This window comes from Lagopus muta, chromosome 5 (assembly GCF_023343835.1).
Source record: "Lagopus muta isolate bLagMut1 chromosome 5, bLagMut1 primary, whole genome shotgun sequence".
Lineage (NCBI taxonomy): Eukaryota > Metazoa > Chordata > Aves > Galliformes > Phasianidae > Lagopus > Lagopus muta.
The window spans coordinates 23,830,880-23,848,719 of NC_064437.1; the positions used below are offsets into that span (position 1 = coordinate 23,830,880).

Sequence of the window (17,840 nt, forward strand, 5' to 3'; positions counted from 1 at the left end):
ACTCCCAGCAGAGGAGGCACAATGATTGTTGTCAGAGCTCCTGTGAATTGGGGCAAATGAGTGATGTGCTGGAAACCGTGTTCCTTAACATGGACTAATAACCTTTGCCTCCAGGTGATGAATATATTAGCAGGTTTTTGCCTATTGCTGCCCTTCATCAGGCTGCAAAGTCAGATATGCTAACCTTGAGGATCAGACGATTTAGGGAAGCTGTATGGAAACACAGGATATTTCTGCCATAAATTGCTGCTCTCAGCCTGCTGCAGGGCTAGCAGATAAATGCTGCTTTTCTAACCTAATTTAACACAATTTAAGGGCTTTTAAAGATTCTAGATAATTAATTGCATCCACTTTTTTACTTACACTACAGCCAGCTTCATGCCTACCTAGAATAGGAATAACTCACTCAAAATAAGACTCGATAGCCCACCCAAAGGGGCACACAATTAACACAACCATTTATACAACACAACAATTAACGCACCCATACTGCATCCCACCTCCTGCTCCAGCCTCTGCATCCCATCACTGACCCAGGTCACTGCACACTGGATTGGCCATCTGCAACTCTGGCTGAGCAAGCTTAGCACTACCCCCATGCAGTGAGATGTGGTCTCCGTTGATAAAGTAGAGCAGGACACGGCCGTGTCTCATCGGAGCAGTCAGAGCTGGAGTGGGTCCAGGAAATAAGCTTCCCTCTCCCCCGTGGAGATGGGCTGTCTAGACACATTGGCAAAGCTGTGAAGTCAAATTTGCAAGGCTGCATCCTTGTATACAGCGTGTTAAAGACACAAGTTCCTGTCCCCTGGCCTGTTAGCATCAGTGTTTTTTCATACTCCCTCATGTCAGTCATGTCCAGCAATGCCAATTACTTTTACTGAGAAATTCTTAAACAGAATTCTTTCCCCTAGAAAAAACATGTTTTTTTCGATCAACCCACTGGCAAAACCATTTGCTGGTTATTTTGCTATGCTTATTTTCGCTAACAATTAACATAAAAATAAAATAAGTCTAGTAGAAAGCATTCTTAAGCCAAAAAACATCAGAATTCATATATAAATTGCAATGGAAGCCTGAAAAAAAAAAGTTATCCGACTAATAAAAAAATATTGAACAAAACCACTGGGAGTCAGGCGATGTTTTCCATGCCCTCAGGGCCCCACTCAACGCAGCACTTAAGGGCAGGCTGAAGACCATCCCCCTCCAGCCTCCAAACGATAATGGGATGAGGGCTTCTGTTCCATGCTGGAGCCCTCCTGAAATCAGTAAATGACTTTCAGCCAGACTTAAGTTCTTGAAGGTCATTAGAGTATGTTAAACAGATCTCTTCATCGCCGGAGGCCCTTGCAATGAGCTAGAGAAACACGTGTTGGAACTGCACCTCCGTTTCCTCCCTTGCTTTGCCTCCCCCATCCATTTAGACATCCTGCTCTCTGAGGACACATTCTGGAGCTTCATTCACAGCACTTAGAGGGGTGTGGACAACAAGGAAGTCACTTCAAACTAAACCAGAAATAGGTCATATTGCAATTGTGATCGCAATCATAATTAAAACTACTTGGGCACATTGTGTAAACATACACAGCAGCTCATTGTCTGGATGCAAACAAGCAGGAGTGGGATGGGCTTCCCACTCTGCTCCACCAACTACATCCCTCAAGAGGGCTTCTGAAGCCATCCCACCCCGAGGCAAGAAAGCTCAGCTGCTCCCAGAAATCTCAAGAGCCTTTGACTTCACTTGGGCAATCTCCACCCAGTTGCAGGAATAAACACATCAGTCCATGGCTTCCTCCTCATGCAGCTCTCCATACAGCTCCTGGAAATAGGCACTGGGATGAAGGCCACAGATCAGGCCATCTCCTGCCAGACCAGGTCCCAGCCTCGTGCTGAAAATGTTGAGACGGGACTGGTTGTGTGGAGTGTAACAAAGATAAGAGCATCCAAAGAGCTACGGATCCAGCTCAGAGAGAGCTAACACAGAATGGTCTGATCCTGCAATAGGTCCTCTTTTTCTTGTAAACGCAGCTCATTAAATGTTTGCTGGAAAAACAGAAAAGCATTTTCCACTGAGAAGGGGACATCCAAGAAAAGCCCTTTTGGACATAAATTGGCAAAAGGCTGCCGAGCATTTATCTTTGGCATAGAATGTGCTCTGTCAGGAGGGCTGTAACTAACAATATGCTGAAAAACATGCCACAGACTTCCACTGTATTTTATTTGGCGCAAAGGGGTTATTCCTCAGCACAAAGTATTTGCAACTGGCATTGGTTAAACAAGAAATTACAACCTTCAAAAGATCCATTTAGCGTCGGCTGCAAAAGTACGGAATTTGCCATCGGCTTCGATGACAACAGACTGTGCTCCATAAAACACCATGAAGACGCCTGGCTACGATGCTCAGTGCAAGCTGCCAGTTCAGAAGGGCTCCAGGAGCTTCCTGCCCCTGCTCAGGAGGATGCCACCAGTTTTAGGACAGTGATATCTCTGTCCCCAAACCTCATGCAGCTGCTGACTTCAGCCACCAGGCTCAAGGCACTGCAAGCTGATTTCCACGAGAACCAGCAAAGCCGATGGGGAAATGGCTCTGGTCAGGCTGGGAAGAATCTCTAAGCCACAGCTCAAGTCAACAGCACAGACAGATCCAAGGATGTGGAACTGAATTAATGGGTCATCCGGTCACCATGTGGCACCTGGGGTAGGAAGGGGGGAGTGTCATTACCTCCAGCAGCTGCCCCTGGTGCTGCCAAGTGGCATCCCAGGACAGGAGATGGCCGCATCCCCATCCCCACCTCTCCATGCAGAGGAAGAAGCTCTGCCAGCAAACTCCCCAGACCCCACATCTTTTTCCATTCCTATTTGCTGAGTGCTCCAGGAAAAGGAAACCTCAGAGGCCTTCCTGGTGTTTGCTTTGCACCTTGCCTTTGCGGGGTGCACATACTAAAGGGAGAAGGTGACTGCCCCCCAGCAGCCTAGTGCTATCTTGAATTGGCCCAGAGAAAGTAACAGAGCCTCTGGGTTCAAAATGAGTCCTCACATCAGCTGTCAAAAGTGAACTCTGCACAGTTCAACATAACTCAGTGCTCTTGCTGCAAGCCCAGTGCTCACTCAGTGAGCTGTGAAGTGCTCTGCAGGAACTTTACTGCTTCCTTCCCCAGCCCGAGCGCAGCTACAGCAGACATACAAAGACAGGGTTTTACTGGGCAAAAGCCCTTAGTTTACCTTGCTCTGGCAGGGTATTTAACCACTCACCAAATTTCTGCACGAGAAGGGAAAATGAAAGCTTTTGCACTGTTGCTGCCCAGCACTATGGTGTCTGCAGCCTTCAGATTAACCCTTGCTCCCATGCTTCTTCCAACTAGGAGCTTTCACTTGGCTTGAGATGAAGTACACCCTGCGAGCCTGCTCTGGGCTGGGATGGAGGAGCTGGCCTCAGTTGGCTCCAGGTGCCACCCAGCATCGCTCATGTGGGGAAGAAATGCTCACAACACAACCAGCCTAAAAGTTCATGGGCAGAAAGCTGGATGCTCCCAGGATCTGCAACCTAAATAGGTAAATAAAAGAATGAAGAGTCATGATCAAGCAAAGACACACAGATCTGGAAAGTGTACTTGGGTCTCACTGTACCAGCATGGCACGTGTAAGTGACAGCCCTCCCATAAAGCATTTCTGACCGATTCTGGAGCCCTCTCCTCCCTTTTCATCAGACAAAAAATCATTCAGATTTTCTCTCCCGGCACAGACTTGCAAGCCAATATTGCCTAATGATTGCACTGAAATCCCATCCAGCATTTGATGGGAAGAAATGCATCAAGCTGCATGTCTCCCACTGCCATGCGCTTGCACCGGAGCAAGCGCCAGCAGAATGCCAAGGACACAGAGACTGCTCCCTGCACAGACACTGCTTTTACTCTGCAGATAGTTTAAGTGCCCCTGATGAATAGACATGCTTTCATGAATCAAAAGCAAGAGGAAAAAAAAAAAAAACCAACAAAAGTCATCACATAAATTAAATCCAAGAAATATTTTGACCAAATCTGCTCCCAGCATTAGGAGGACTCTGAGAGCAGCAGATGAAAAGCTCCTATTAAGTTGGAGAATTCATCTCCTCATCCCTGCTGAAGGATGGATGGGTTGCTAAAACAAATATTACATTTCATTCTGGCTTACAGCACTCTGATCTTGCGCCGCACGAACAGGGGAGGCAAAATGCTCCCAATGATCGTCATTCACACGCAGATGAATTCAGGTCTTCCTTCTTGACAGAGCTGCCATGATACACACAGGTTTCTCCCACAGACTTCTCTGCTGCTTGGATATTTGTTCTGAACTAATCCTGGCAGTTTTAATGGACCTATTACCCTGGCATGAAGTAACAAAACACTAAATCACAGAATTGTAGGGGTTGGAAGGTACCTCTGGAGACCATCCAGTCCAACCCCCCTGCTAAAGCAGGTTGCCTACAGTAGGTTGCACAGGAAAACGCCCATGTAGGTCTTGAATATCTCCAGAGAAGACTCCACCACCTCCCTGGGTAGCCTGTTCCAGGGCTCTGTCACCCTCAAAGCAAAGAAGTTCTTTCTTGTGTTCAGTTGTGTTCCACTTTGTGGCCGTTGCACCTCGTCCTGTTGCTGGTCACCACCAAAAAGAGCCTGGTCCCATTCACCTGATGATTCACAGAGATATTGGTAAACAGTGATCAGATCCCCATTCTGTTTTCTGCAGGCTGAACAGCCCCAGGTTTCCCAGCCTCTCAAACCATCTCCCCCTTCTTTGGGCACAGGCTGCATCTTTCCCTCATTATAGCTTACAGCCCAAGTCTGAATCCCAACATCTCTTTCCATTCTGGGATACCCCCACAGCTCTTGCTCACAGCAACACCCCAAATGATGGGTGCCTAACCGACTTCAACCACCTGCAGAGCTGCACCACTGGCACTGCCTGGAATGGCCAGGCTCTCCCAAAACAGTGCAGAACCCCTGCAACGGCCCCTGGCACATGAGACCTCCCTACTCCATGCCATGCCACAGAAAGACCTGTCATCCCCATCTTCAATGGGACATGAAGAATGAACAAGGCTGTGGGACCCAGTGCAGACAAGCCACTTTCAAAACAAAAATCGATAATAATTTAAAGAAAAAGCAGGAAAAGCTGTCAGAAAACCCCACTGAAGACCTCTAGCCTCTCTCTGCTCTCCCTCCCCGCTGCTCCCAGTCCTGGCTGAGCTCAAGGCAGGCTATGCCTTGCCGCATCAGAGTGACACAAGCCAAAAAAGGGCCTCAGCCCTTTGAAGCAGCCACAACACAGGACATCCTCTCCATGGAGATGCACTGTGTGAGCCTGGCCCCCCACCACCAGGACACCAAAGCCAATGCGCAGAGTATGGTGGGGGAGAGCTAACGATGGAAGGGAAGATGCATCCCAGCGGAGTTCTGACACCAAACCCCTCTGAGATACCTTCCAAAAGGGCAGCCCAGCTGCTCCAGCTGCTTTCACCTGGGTTTCCTGAGCAATCATTTATGATGTGATGTGTGCTACATCCCTTACTGCCTCGATGGCTTTAAAGTCATTGGCCAACTTCAACCGCAATTTGAGAACAACACAAACTGCAAAGGTAACCCCTACAGCTTCCCAAATCCGATAGCCTGGTACAAATGAAGAGATCTGATGCACCCGGCTCCTGCAACCCACACCGTCCGCTCACGTTTCCTTCCCTTTTCCTGCTGTCTCGGCACATTCCTGTAGGCTCGGACCAGTAGATGGCACCAGAATAACAGCAAAGCCCGTCTGGTTCTGCAATTACCAGCAACATCCCTGAATGCAGACTGGGCAGTGGTACTAGCTCTTGCTGGGTGGGCATTTTCCCCTAGGACAGACCTCCTTTTGCACACACAGGGCACCCTGAAGATCTGTGAGAAACTCAGAGACCTTCCAACTCTTCACACCCAGGACTTACTTAGGAACTCTATCCAGTAACATTTTAAGAGGAGTTAGATTATTTTGACCTTTCCCCTCTCCCTACTATCAATTATACCCCAGTGAAGTGCAGTTCCTCCAAACTATCTTCCAAACCATTTCTCAGCACGTTTTACCTACTGGTCCTTTTAGGAACAAATTTGGAAACAGCAGCGCCTGAATCCTCCTTGGCCAACAGCACACAACTGTGAGCATTGGGCAACACCTACTGGGTTGGGATGGCCCCGGCCCCTGCAGGCTGGAGGGATGGATGGTAAGGCAGAGGGTGAGGCAGTGCACTGTGAACACTGCCCAACCACCCACCTCTCCACTGCTCTTTGGTAATTCCTGGTTTCGGTGAGCTCCTCCTTGGCTGGCAACAAGTTAAACACAAAATGGAGGGATGTGGGCAGCGAGGGATGGCTCGCTGCTATCACTGCTGTCACCACTGCTTCTTGTGCTCAGTGCCAGCCCTGTGCAGCTGTCTCTGATCCTTCCAGGGAGCTCAGAGCCCCTCTGTCCCTAGATGATATTGAGTGTGCTTATCCCCCATCCCATTGATTAGATTTGCAGCTCTCCCTGTTTTCCTCATTTTACCCAAAGCCAACTGTGTTGTGATTATGAGATGCAGCTCACACAGACTCTCCAACCTGGCCAGGAACACCAGAAATCTTCTGCAACCGCCTATTTTCTTCAGAGCCTCAGTCAAGTCTGAAGAGGTCCCAAAATACAAGATCAAGTTAGGCCCTTTCCACGCCTGATCTTCACTCTTTGTGGCTCTGCAGAGGTTTTCCTATCTCTGCTACTCGTAACAGTGGGACTTTGGAAAGGGGATTGTCCTACAAACAAGCGTGGCAGCTGCTTCACATAAGGGCTTGAGTTACAATCAGCGATGAGGACACATTTTTTCTTTTGTTTCTCACTATGTTTTGCTCCAAACCTGTAAACAGTTTTGCACCGCGTGGATCTGCGTTCTCCATCTGGTCCTGTGATCTGATTTCCTGGCAGGAATACCCCTGACATGGAATCACACAGGAATGCTGCAGCACATCCCTCCATCTCCCAGCCAGAACAGAGCTGCTTGGCCCACTGGGGTCTGTGACCCAGCCACAGCATCTCACCCAGTTACCCAATTGCAAGACCAGTGACTTGCATCTTCCAAAAGGTCTTCCAGGCCTTTGTGGCTTGAGAAGCTAACACTCCTTTCTACTTAGTTCTAGTGACTACATCACATTGTAAAATAAAAAAAAAAAGTATTTTCTGCCTCCTCTGAATGCTTGTCTGGCTTTTGCTCACAGCCCCTGGCTTGTTCTATCTTCTTCTGATGGATTAAAGAGAAAACAAAGAACTCTTCCTAGAGAGTCACGGAAAGGGATTCAAACCCAACATTGCAAGCGTCTGGAATGGCTCTTGTCAACACACTTGAATGAGAGGGAAAGGGATATGTAACACAAGCAAAAGCCAGCAGAGATGGGGAAACCCAGTGGAGAGCAAAGCCTTACCGAGGCAGCCCGTGGCCAGAGAGGCTGGGGCATGGGAAGCCCAGCACTGAGAGGAAGCCACGGCTCTGCACACAGTCCTGGAATGAACACTGCAACTTTGTTGACCAGCACAGGCAGAGCACCAGGCTAAGAACATGGGTGCTTGCCTGCCGAAATCCCCCAGTATCACTGTAACGTGGGCAGGGACATCCAAGAGACCCGAGGGCAGGATCAGCTATATGATATTCACTCCTTCAGACGTCTGTCTTCAGCAGATCTTCATCTGGAGTCCCCACAGAATCCTCCCATCATCTCTCCCAGAGCTTCCTTACCCTAACTAACTAGGGCTGGGAGGACCTTTCCAGCTGCAATACAAGTACATGCACCTGAAGATCAGTCTATACCCGCCTTGAATGTATTTGAAGGCTGTTCTCCTGTCATCTTCTGCCCTCGAGCACCTCTTTCCTTCTAGACCATGGGTTCTGCAGCTCTCCTTACTGCTTTCTATCTCCGGGCTTTTCACTTAGTTGGTGCCTTTGACACTCAGCGAGCACAAGTGGAGCCAAGCACATGAGGACACCCCATAAGTGAAGCAGAACTACAGGTGATACGAGGAGATAAAAAACATCTGTCTTACTTCACAAAGATGCAGCTCTTGCATTGAGTCTGATGATTCACAAAGGGCACAGAGCAACAGCACTCCTTACAGCAGATTCATATTCCCCTATAGAGGCAGCAGGTTGATAGCTCCCCCACTGCCTTCTCACACGGCACCGTGCATTAAGGCTTGGGCCATGGCTTGGAGGAGACATCTGCTCCATAAGCCTCACAGAGAAACAAGAGTGATTATTTTCCTTTGGGGCGAGTGCCAATCCCTGGCTAGGAGCCACTGGTGTGGATGGGACGAATCCATCTTGCTGGGCATCACAACCAGACCTCACCCCATGTACCATGATGCGCACCCTGCGCCACACGGAGGAAGGGTTCACACTGAACAAGCCATTAGTCAGCGACATGGGGTTTCTGCATTCTTCTCCAGGCCCCTCGTTTTCCTGAGGGGAATGCCTCAGAAAACCCAGTGGGGAGGAAGAGGAATTCACAGTTCCCTTCCAAAGAGCAGTCTTTTGTTTGTTTGATCATTTTTTTAAATGATCAAGTAACTTGTGAATACAATTTCTGATGATTCTCACATCCTCCCAGCTGGAGAATGGTTCATGAACAGGCTCCAAACTCTGTAAATGAGCTTGTTAGTCATAAGCCTTCAAACAGGCTTGATAAACAACTTTCAGCCCGCAGGATATTCATCAACCATTCTGTCTGCTTGGTCTCCTGACACTAATTTATTATTTACAGTGAGAGATCCCTCTCCTAAATCACAGGTGATTGTTTCTCTTCACTGATTAGCTGTTTCTTTGTGGGATTTTTTTTTTTTTTTTAAAGGAGAAACAATGAAAACCAAATCACAAACAAGCAATGCATAGCAAACTCTTATTCCGGAGCAATTCCCTTAGTTTCCATGAGACACATCAGTGTCCAAATGAAACAAACTGTAAGCAAAGATCTTTTTGGCCCAACCATCCAGACCAGGCAATAGCCAAGAAAAAGAGCGCGAACATCCCTGTGGGCTGCTGGGAATTTCTGTTGGATACTGGGTGCTCCTTGCATCCTCTGGGACAGCCCAACCATCTCATGGTGTTCAGCAGACCTGAGCCCGAGGAGTGAGGTGGGTTCAGATGTAGGCAGGCTCAAAACAGGCTCCCTGCAGGAATCCTTGCTGGAAGTTGCTCTGGTTCATGGAAAGGGATCTCCTTATAGCTAATCAGCTAATTAAGAAGGAAGGTGGTCAACTGCAGAGATGGAAGGAAATTAACTAACAACCATCTGGGGAGGAGACGCGGAGGGAAGAGAATATTCCCAAATCATTGTTAAAGCCAAGCTCTTATATACCACCTATCCCACAGATCTCAAAGCCCCTTATTAAGGAGTTGGGATCATGACCCATTTCTATGAGTAGGGAAACTGAGCACAACCAGTTGAACTTGGCCAAGATACTGCAGCAAGAACACAGGAAAAAGGCATAAATGCTGCACTAAGGAATTTTGGAGCAATAAAAAACTGGGCCACGTCTACCGACATCGAGGAAGAAGAATCACACCAAAAACCATTTTCTATTTAGATTTTGGGTGCAAGCGCAATACCAGCACAAAATCTGTACCTTACAAACCCCACCCCAAGCAGAGCAGCCCCATGCAGCCTGGGTTGTGCACAGAACAGACCAACAGCCTCCCTGACGGGCTGCCTTTCATTTGAGCACAAAATCCAGACCTGTGGTTCCACCACCTTAGGTCCCCAGAGTGCAGAATCCTATCAGCATTCAGGTGAAGGAAGTAGGATGCAGAGATCAGTTCCAGCCCTGTTCTGAAAGCTTTTGTTTCTCTCTCACTGCAAAATCTCTGCCACCTTTGCTCACCTATCCTCAAGCACTTTGGAACAGACAGGCTGCATTACCAGCCTGGGTGTGGAGATGGACTTCCCAGAGCCAAATTGAGCAAGCACGCTTCGGGAAGAGACACAGAACATCCACCAACTCCTTCGAGCACTGTCAACATGAGAGCGACCCATCCCAAGAAAGGACTTGACGCTGGGTTCACAAACCTCTGTGCTGCTCCCTTCATGGGAGAGAGTCACCAAGATGCCATGCAGAACCGCTACAGCCCAGCACCTCTCCTAACCCAAGTCCGACCCATCCCCGCAGAATCCTGTCTGCTAAGCTGAAGCTTAGAAGCAGCAGCTCTTCAAAAGCTGCAACCACAATTCTTTTTCCTAAATACGGGTCATATTAGTGATGCTTCCAAAAAGCAGATGATTTCCAGAAGTGCTGAGCAGGTCTTTACAGCTTCACCAGCTCACCACCCTCAAACACAATGGAAACAAGAGCAAAGCACAGACTAGCATAGCTCCCCATGGGCTAAAAAAACTCCTTGATCATGACTGGTCTGGCATCTACATGGGCTACAAGACAGGGCTGGGAGCAGCCTGGACCCTTCCCCACAACACCAAGGCACCCTGCTTTGTTCCCAGTGCTGCCGCTCTCCTCAGATCAGGATGCCATGTTCCCTTTCCATGCTGGAAATTTCATCTTGCCCCCAGACACACAGGGCCAAGGATAGATTTGCTTTTCCTTTGGTCAAGGAGGCCACCGGAGAGCTGGTGAGTTCCTTGTCCCTGGGTCCTGACGAATTCCAGCTCTCAGCGCAAAAGCAGTTGTGCTGCCTGAGCAGCCCGTGGCAATGAGGAGAGGGCCTTGGGCAGAGAGCGAGTGGCTCTTTGGACACCCGCCCTGCCCAACAGCCTTGCTGACTGACTGCAGTTTCTCCTGTCAGAAAATGCCTCCAGCCAGAAAACGGGGAAAATTTAGGTGGAATATAACTGTACACCACGATAGGATGTAGTGACTTGTTAACAGCACAGCTGGCTCCCCTCACCTCTCTGCTCTCCTTCCCTTCCAGGAACACACGGCACCATGAGGTCCCGGGCACAGCAAATCCAGACTGTCTGGGACAGTGCTCTAAGCTATAACCTTTCCTTAGCCTCTGCAGTGAGAGAGGCGCCCAGAAAGCTACGTAAGCTGAAATAGATGAAGGCTGGCTTGCTCATCACGCTCTCCTCCCGGCTTCGGCCCTGCAGACGCCAGGCGTTCCGCTGCAGGAGGCCATCCCAGCTCCAGCACTGCTCCCAGCCCAGCCAGCGTCCTCCGGATGCTCTCATTCTGGGGAAATTTGTCTCTGAGTAACGCTGCAGTGGTCCCAACGGACGTGCAGTAAGCTCCATCCCCACATCAGGGCGCCTTCCATGGGGGCCCAGCAGAAAGTGCAGGAAGAGAAATGATACCTTCTGTGGCTGTGGTAGAGCAGAGGCAGGCAGGAAGGGAAATGGCAGGACAGGCACATGTCACACACCGATGTACCAAGGGACAGCCAGCCAACTGAGGTGCTGGAGGACTTCAAAGCCCTGGCTGTCACAACATGGAGTGACAAAGCACAAACCCCTGCACACCCAGCAAAGCGGGTGGCAATGGGGTCTACATTCATAGGCTTCAAGCCATAGAGTCTGTAACATAGTGCTGTTCAGACGGACTTTTCTGCACAGCCAGTGAGAGGTTGAATTCATACTCCTGCCCCTCAGGGGAGCATCACTGGGACTGAGGGTATTTCAGAGATGGCAGCTCTCTCAGCTCCAGACATCACATCCCACATACACCAACCACGCAATGCACCATCCTTCAAAGAACCAGACCTACGCTCTGTGCTCCACCACCCATGCACAGGTTGAAACCTCTGTAATCTGAGTGTAAAGCCACAAGGACAGTCCAGACAAAGCCAGAACAGAGCCCTGGACAGCAGCTCCTCTGCCAGGCCATGGGGATTCTCACTTTGCTGCAGAGAAAGGGAGCAGGGTGGGGAACCAAAAGGCAGTGATTCATCCTCCCCAAAACAGAGGCCCGAGGCTGGGATATTGTGACACTTGGTCATACTCGTGATGTGCTTCATTATGCAACGGAGGCCCAGCAGGAGCGCAGCTCCCTCAGGGCTACTTCATACAGGTTTCCAAAACAATTAAATATACCATAAACAACTTGTGACCGAGAATAAACACCTATAATCTCATCAAGCCATTCTGGTGATCTCAAAAACCATGAGAGTATATTCAGTCACCAGGGGAGGAAAAAAAAAAAAAAAAAAAAAAAAAAAAGGGATTAAAAAAGGAAAGACCATTGCCTTGAAGGAATTATGGCCATGTAATTCTGTGCCTGCCTTGTCAGAGCACTCAGCTTTAAAGCCTGCCAGCTCCTCCTGCTCATGCAGTGTCCATGCTCTCTCTCACCCCAGGCTCCCTACCATCACTATTTGGGTACGTGTTGCACCAGTGCCAAAATGCACAAGGATGGTGCCCCTGAGTACAGACAGCAGCGCCTCATCCCTCCGCAGAAATATTCCACCGGCCTCAAAAAAAAGGGTTTTTTTTTTTGCACGACTCAAGGCTGCTGGTCAAGCCTCTAAACGCTAATACTCATCAATTGGCATAGGCATAAGCAGCCCATTGAATCGCATGCTATGACCTGTGTGAGTAAGGACTGCCCAAATTAACCCTGAGATAATATTTTCCCATGCGACTGTTTTATACACCACCAAAAAAACAGAAAACGGAGCAGTTAACAGTGGAAACTCAGCACAGATGACAGAAAGCTGATGTTCGTTCAAAGCCTGCTGGAAGTTTAGATCAAACCTTTAAGCTTCTTTTTTACGAGATGTTTCAAAATCTCATTTTCATGGCACTGTTTTCATTACGTCAGGGGAGGGGGGGGGAATTAAAACAAAAAGGAGTAAAAACTTTCAGTGAAATCTTTTTCAAATTAAGGAGTTGGAAGCGTTCGCGGATGGGCTGCAAACACAAACGCCATCAGCAAATTAGGAGACCATGAGAACCAGGAAGCAAATCTGATTGCGATAAAACAAAGTGAAACGCACAAATAAAAGCCTGGTTTTGTCCATGTAAAGGAGGGCAGTGCAATCAGCACCCTCAGACACACTCAGCTCCCTCCTTCACATTCACATAGCTTTCCACCCCTCTGTTAAAAACAGTAAATTGCCCATTTTTGTCCATTCTTTGCTTTGCTTTCGTTTCATTTTTCTTCAGGACTCTGCATGTGACAGAGTTGCACTCCTGTCTCTTGTAGGCAGCCAGAAGACAGAGAAATCTACATGAAAAAAAAAAAAAAAAAGCTTTTCCAATTTCAAATCACAGCATTCAAGGATGCAAGAAAAAATATCAAACAGCAGGCAATGCTTAACCAAATAATCACACACCAACCGGCCTGAGAGCAAAATGACAAAGCAGGCAGGCTCTAGGATGCCCGCCGCACTGCTGGTGTGCACAAAGATCAGTCTTGCAAGAAGCAGCAAGCTGCTCTGTTTCTTTCAGGCAAACAGCCCAAAGGAGTGCCTCAAAATGAGCACCCATCCCCAGTTTTTGCATGAGTGGATGGGAGGGGAGGGCTGGGTTTGGGATACTCATTCCCGGCGGCACCGTGGATGGATGCTCAGCGCTGCTGCGTGGTTCAGGCTTCACTTCGTTCATTTGCGAGGTGAGCTCCTGCCTCCAGCCCGTTCTTTGCCTATCTCAGTCTGAGCAGCTTCTGGGAATGAGGGCTGCATTTCACAAAAGAAACAGCCCTTTAGAGCTTCAAGAGAAAGCAAGTTTGTAAAAAACCCCACAGCCCTGCTGCTTTCTTCCCGTATACCTCGGCAGCGCCCGAACCGCTCTTCCCATTACAAAGCAATGGCAGAGCTCTTCTTCTCCTTACAACATTCCCCATGGTTTTGGGTTTTTTTTTTGTTTGTTTGTTTTTTTGTTTTACACAGGGTGGGGAGGCACCACAACACCAGATCAGCAAGAAAAGGAGAAATAATTCAACATACATACAAATCATTTTCTCTTCCTGCAGCACCTGCACCTGCTTTAATTAAAAAGGGGTGATTAACTGCACAAACAGCCCACAGCCGGCAATGAGACACGGAGGCAGAGGGCAGGAGCCCAGTTGGCGATGGAATCATTCCTGCCCTGGTTCATCCCTGCATCCCCATACCCAGCGAGCTGCCTAAGCACAACCCCATCCCCAGCAGCCCGACGTGGGCTGGAAGAGAAGCACAGCCCCAGGCTGCCACCCCATTGTATCCAAGAAAAATTAAGGGACAGTAATAACCCCAACATGCAGAAGCTGAGCACGTCCTGGATCAAAGTGGGGTTTATTCATTCCTCACGAGAGAACTGAGAGCACAACCAATTTTTCTTCTGCTGCTCGCTCTCCACACTGTTTTACGAGCCGTCAACAGTCACACTCAAACAAACAAACCAAAAAAAAAAAAAGCAGATGGCAAACATGCCATCTCCAAAACAAACTGTTAGCTCCGCAGCCCCATGCTTGGAGGACTCATCCTGCTCAGGACCACGAGCTCTGGGAACCCACCATTGGGCTCCTGCCACCACCAAAGGGCACTGCGTCCCTTTGCTGGGAAGCCCTGGGAGCCCTCCCTGCTGAACTGGGACGGCGTTTTCATCCCAGCTTCAGTTGGTCTCAATGCAAATCTTGCTAGCAAACACAGTGCAGCCGTATCTTTCGGGTGGCTGTACAGTGAAGAGGAACTCAACTCCCAGCTGCAGGGCAGTGGCACGGATGCTCACCATCCAGCTTTTCAGGTTTGCGGAGCTGCAATTTGAACTCGACGCAGCGATGGTTTTGCAGCACCACTGATGAAATCCTGTTACACACTGACAGCTCTCCCCACACGTATTACGATCTGAGCTATTCCCAGAGATGCCGTTTTCCCTTCTTTTCCAATAGGAAAAATGTTTTCCCCTCAACCCCTTCACAGTGAATTAATGGTAATGTAGTTCCCCCAGCCCCACAAGTCTGGATAAAACTTTGTTATCTCTGTGTCACCCAGAACTTTGGTTTGCTGCTACAGGTCGGGGCAAAACACAACAGCAGGCCAGCCGACTTTCCTCCAGATTAGAAGAACATTTTCTGTAGACGCTGTAGACATCCCACAATATCTCCAAGCAGCTTTTCCCTTCTCGTCCTCAGTAACACAGAACAACAGAGCTCGGCGTTGGCTGTTCTGCTGAACCAGCTCTCATTCTGCACCGTGCTCTCACACAGCCCTTTCCCGCACACACAGCAGAACACTCTGCAGGTGGGGAAACTGAGGCACGGATCACACTGGGGCTACTAAACACATCAATGAAACAGCCACGCAGCCCAGATGACAGCTCTGCCCAAGGAGACAGAGAGGATTTATCCACGCTATTCTTTTCGGCTTGCTTTAGAATACTTCTAAAACTTCCTAATTCGCTGCAACGGCATCCAAGCTTTTACGGCATTTGGAGAATCCCCGATTGACTTCGAGGGGCAGTTTGCCCCCTGCTTGGCATTGCTGGATGGGCAGCATATCCCTGGACCAGGATATGGAGTGTTCAACGTTCTGAGAGCAACGTGGGCAGCAGGGGAATGCAGCCTCTCTGCTCCGGGCTGAGCTCAGCAGCGGGAAGCACCACGAGCAACCCGGGGCCCAGTTAAATACCATCAACGAAACTGGGGGCAAAAACAAGGAGGGAAAAAAGAGCTGTTGGCAGAACTCGTTGCTTATGTCGGGGGCCGCCCGGCCGCAGCCGGGCAGGACAGGAGTCGAACCACAGGACAACGGCGATCGCTGCCGCCCTGACCCACTGAACGCACACTTTTAGGGCCAGAAAATGCGTTTTGCCGGCTCTCAGGAAGGGACGTTTTTAAAGCGGTTTTCCAGCGGCGCTCGATTCGCTCCTGTCCCCTCCGCAAAGGAAAAGCCGCCCCGGGACGCTGCCTCTCCGCCAGACAGAAGCGGTCACCGCAGTGAAGCCCGGGGGGGGGGGGGGGGGGGGCGTCTCACGCTGGGGAAACGCCGTTTTTTGGGTGTGTTACCCCTTCGTCAGCCCCGCCCGGGGAAGCCGAGAGAAGCCGTGTAGGGGCGGCGAGGGGGGGGGGCTGCGGGCCGGCTCCGAGCACCCAGCGGAAAGTCAGCGATGGGCCGGGGGGGCACAAGGAGAGGGTTCCCTACAGCCGGGGATGGGTGGCGGTGCCGCTGGCCCGGTCTGTGTTAGCACCGTGACGGTGCCGCTCGTTTATATACGGCGGCTGCCAGCGAGAGGCAAAAAAACAAAACAAAGCAAAAAAAAAAAAAAAAAAAAAACAAAAAACCAACAAACAAACCGAAAACCAAAAAGGAACGAAAACCGTGATTTTCGCTTTTCCTTTCTCGTTCTTTTCGCCTCTCGCTGGCGGCCCGGCCGATCTCGCTGGCAGAGGGGGGAGTTCTCACCGGGAGCCCTCGGAAGGGATCCCGTGTCCTTGGCTGCGCTCCGCTCCCCGCAGCGGCTGCCGCCTGACCCGACCCACAACGAAAACCGCGTCCAGGGCGCGTTTCTAACCGAAACGAGGAGGGGAAAGGCAGAGGGACTTGCACACCTACCTCACCCCAGTCCTCCGCGGCTCTCCCGTAGCACAGCGCTGCGCTTGGAAAATACCGCGCAAGCCTGTGCGCATTCCCCGCTGCCCTACTGCGGCCCTTTAGGACGGGCTGCCCTGCCTCATCCCCTGCCCCGCGCCTGGGGGCTGCAGGGGCCCGCAGCAGGCGGCCCGGCGAGAAGCAGGGCTCGACGAGAAACGAGGCTCGGCAAGGAGGCTGCTCCGTTTTCCGACCACGCACGGAACCACGGCGCTGCGCGCAGAGCTCCAAGCTGCGGCCGGCTCCGACGGGACGGGCGATGAATGGACAGACAGACGGGTGAAGGATGGGTGGACGGAAGCACGGATGGAGAGATGGATGGACGGAGGGAGAGAGGAAGGGATGACGGATGCTCTGCCCCAACCCCGTCCCACTCAGCCCCGCGCTCAGCCCCGACCCTGCCGCGCCGCTCCCCGGTTCTGCTCGGTTCCCCAAGCGGTGGCGGGCTGTTCCCGCACTTACTGTCCTGCTGCGGAGTGTCGCTACCGCTCGTCAGCCCGGGGGACTCCAACAAGCTCCTGCCGGGCTCGCCGCCGCCCTCGTCCCCCTGCGCGGCCACCATGTCGCCCGCCTCCTCCAGGTCCAGCAGGTGACTCACGGAAAAGTTCTTCTTGGCTTGTAAATTGTCCAGGCCGGCAGGGCCGTCGAGGCGGGCTGGCAGCAGGGCCTGCCTCTCCATGGCGTGGGCATAGCTGGACGCCATGGTGCCGAGCGGGGGCTTTTCTGCCCTCGCCCCCCCGGCGCCCACCGCCCCCGCTCCCCCCCCAGCCGCCGGCCCTTCGAGGGGGGAAGCGCACGGCCCGAGGGCGGGGGGAACGGGGACCCGACGGCGGTGGGGCGGCTGGAAGGAAAGCCCAAAGGAGAGCGGCTAGGGCCGGCCTTAAAACATGCCGGAGGGAAGAGAGAGGCCGGCTCGGGGCGCCGGGAGCTGCCGCCGGCCGGGAGGAGAACGATGGCTGTGGGGCGGCTGGGGCGGGTGCGCCCCGTCCCTCCGCCTCCCCGCCCGGCCGCTCCGCTCCCCTCCCCTCCCTCCTTCTCCTCCCTCCGCCCCTCCGGGCCGCACTTCAAACGGCGGGGGCGGCCCGCCGGGTACCCGTGGAGGGCGGCCCTGCCGGGACGTGGCACCGGAGCGGGGCCCCCCACCCCCGGCCGGGATGAGTGGCGGCTGCGGGGGGCACCGGGCAGAAGAAGACGGGGAAGAAGCGGCTCTCAGTCCTCTTTAGAGGGATGCGAGGGTGGGGGGTATGGTCAGCGGGAAAAGGGTGGGTACGGCCCTTGGGGGAGCAGAAAGAAAGGGTGAAAATGA

At 51.3% G+C, this 17,840-nt stretch overlaps 1 protein-coding gene across 2 annotated transcripts in view; it reads right to left on the reverse strand.

Annotated features, from left to right (window-relative positions):
• Positions 1–17,508, reverse strand: part of PRRX1 (paired related homeobox 1) — a 32,521-nt gene extending 15,013 nt beyond the window's left edge. For both annotated transcript variants that reach the window (XM_048946813.1, XM_048946814.1), the window contains exon 1: positions 16,997–17,508. In XM_048946813.1, coding sequence (XP_048802770.1) covers positions 16,997–17,237 — 241 coding nt within the window. In that variant the 5' untranslated portion in view covers positions 17,238–17,508. The remainder of the gene's footprint in view (positions 1–16,996) is intronic.
• Positions 17,509–17,840: the final 332 nt, after the last annotated feature.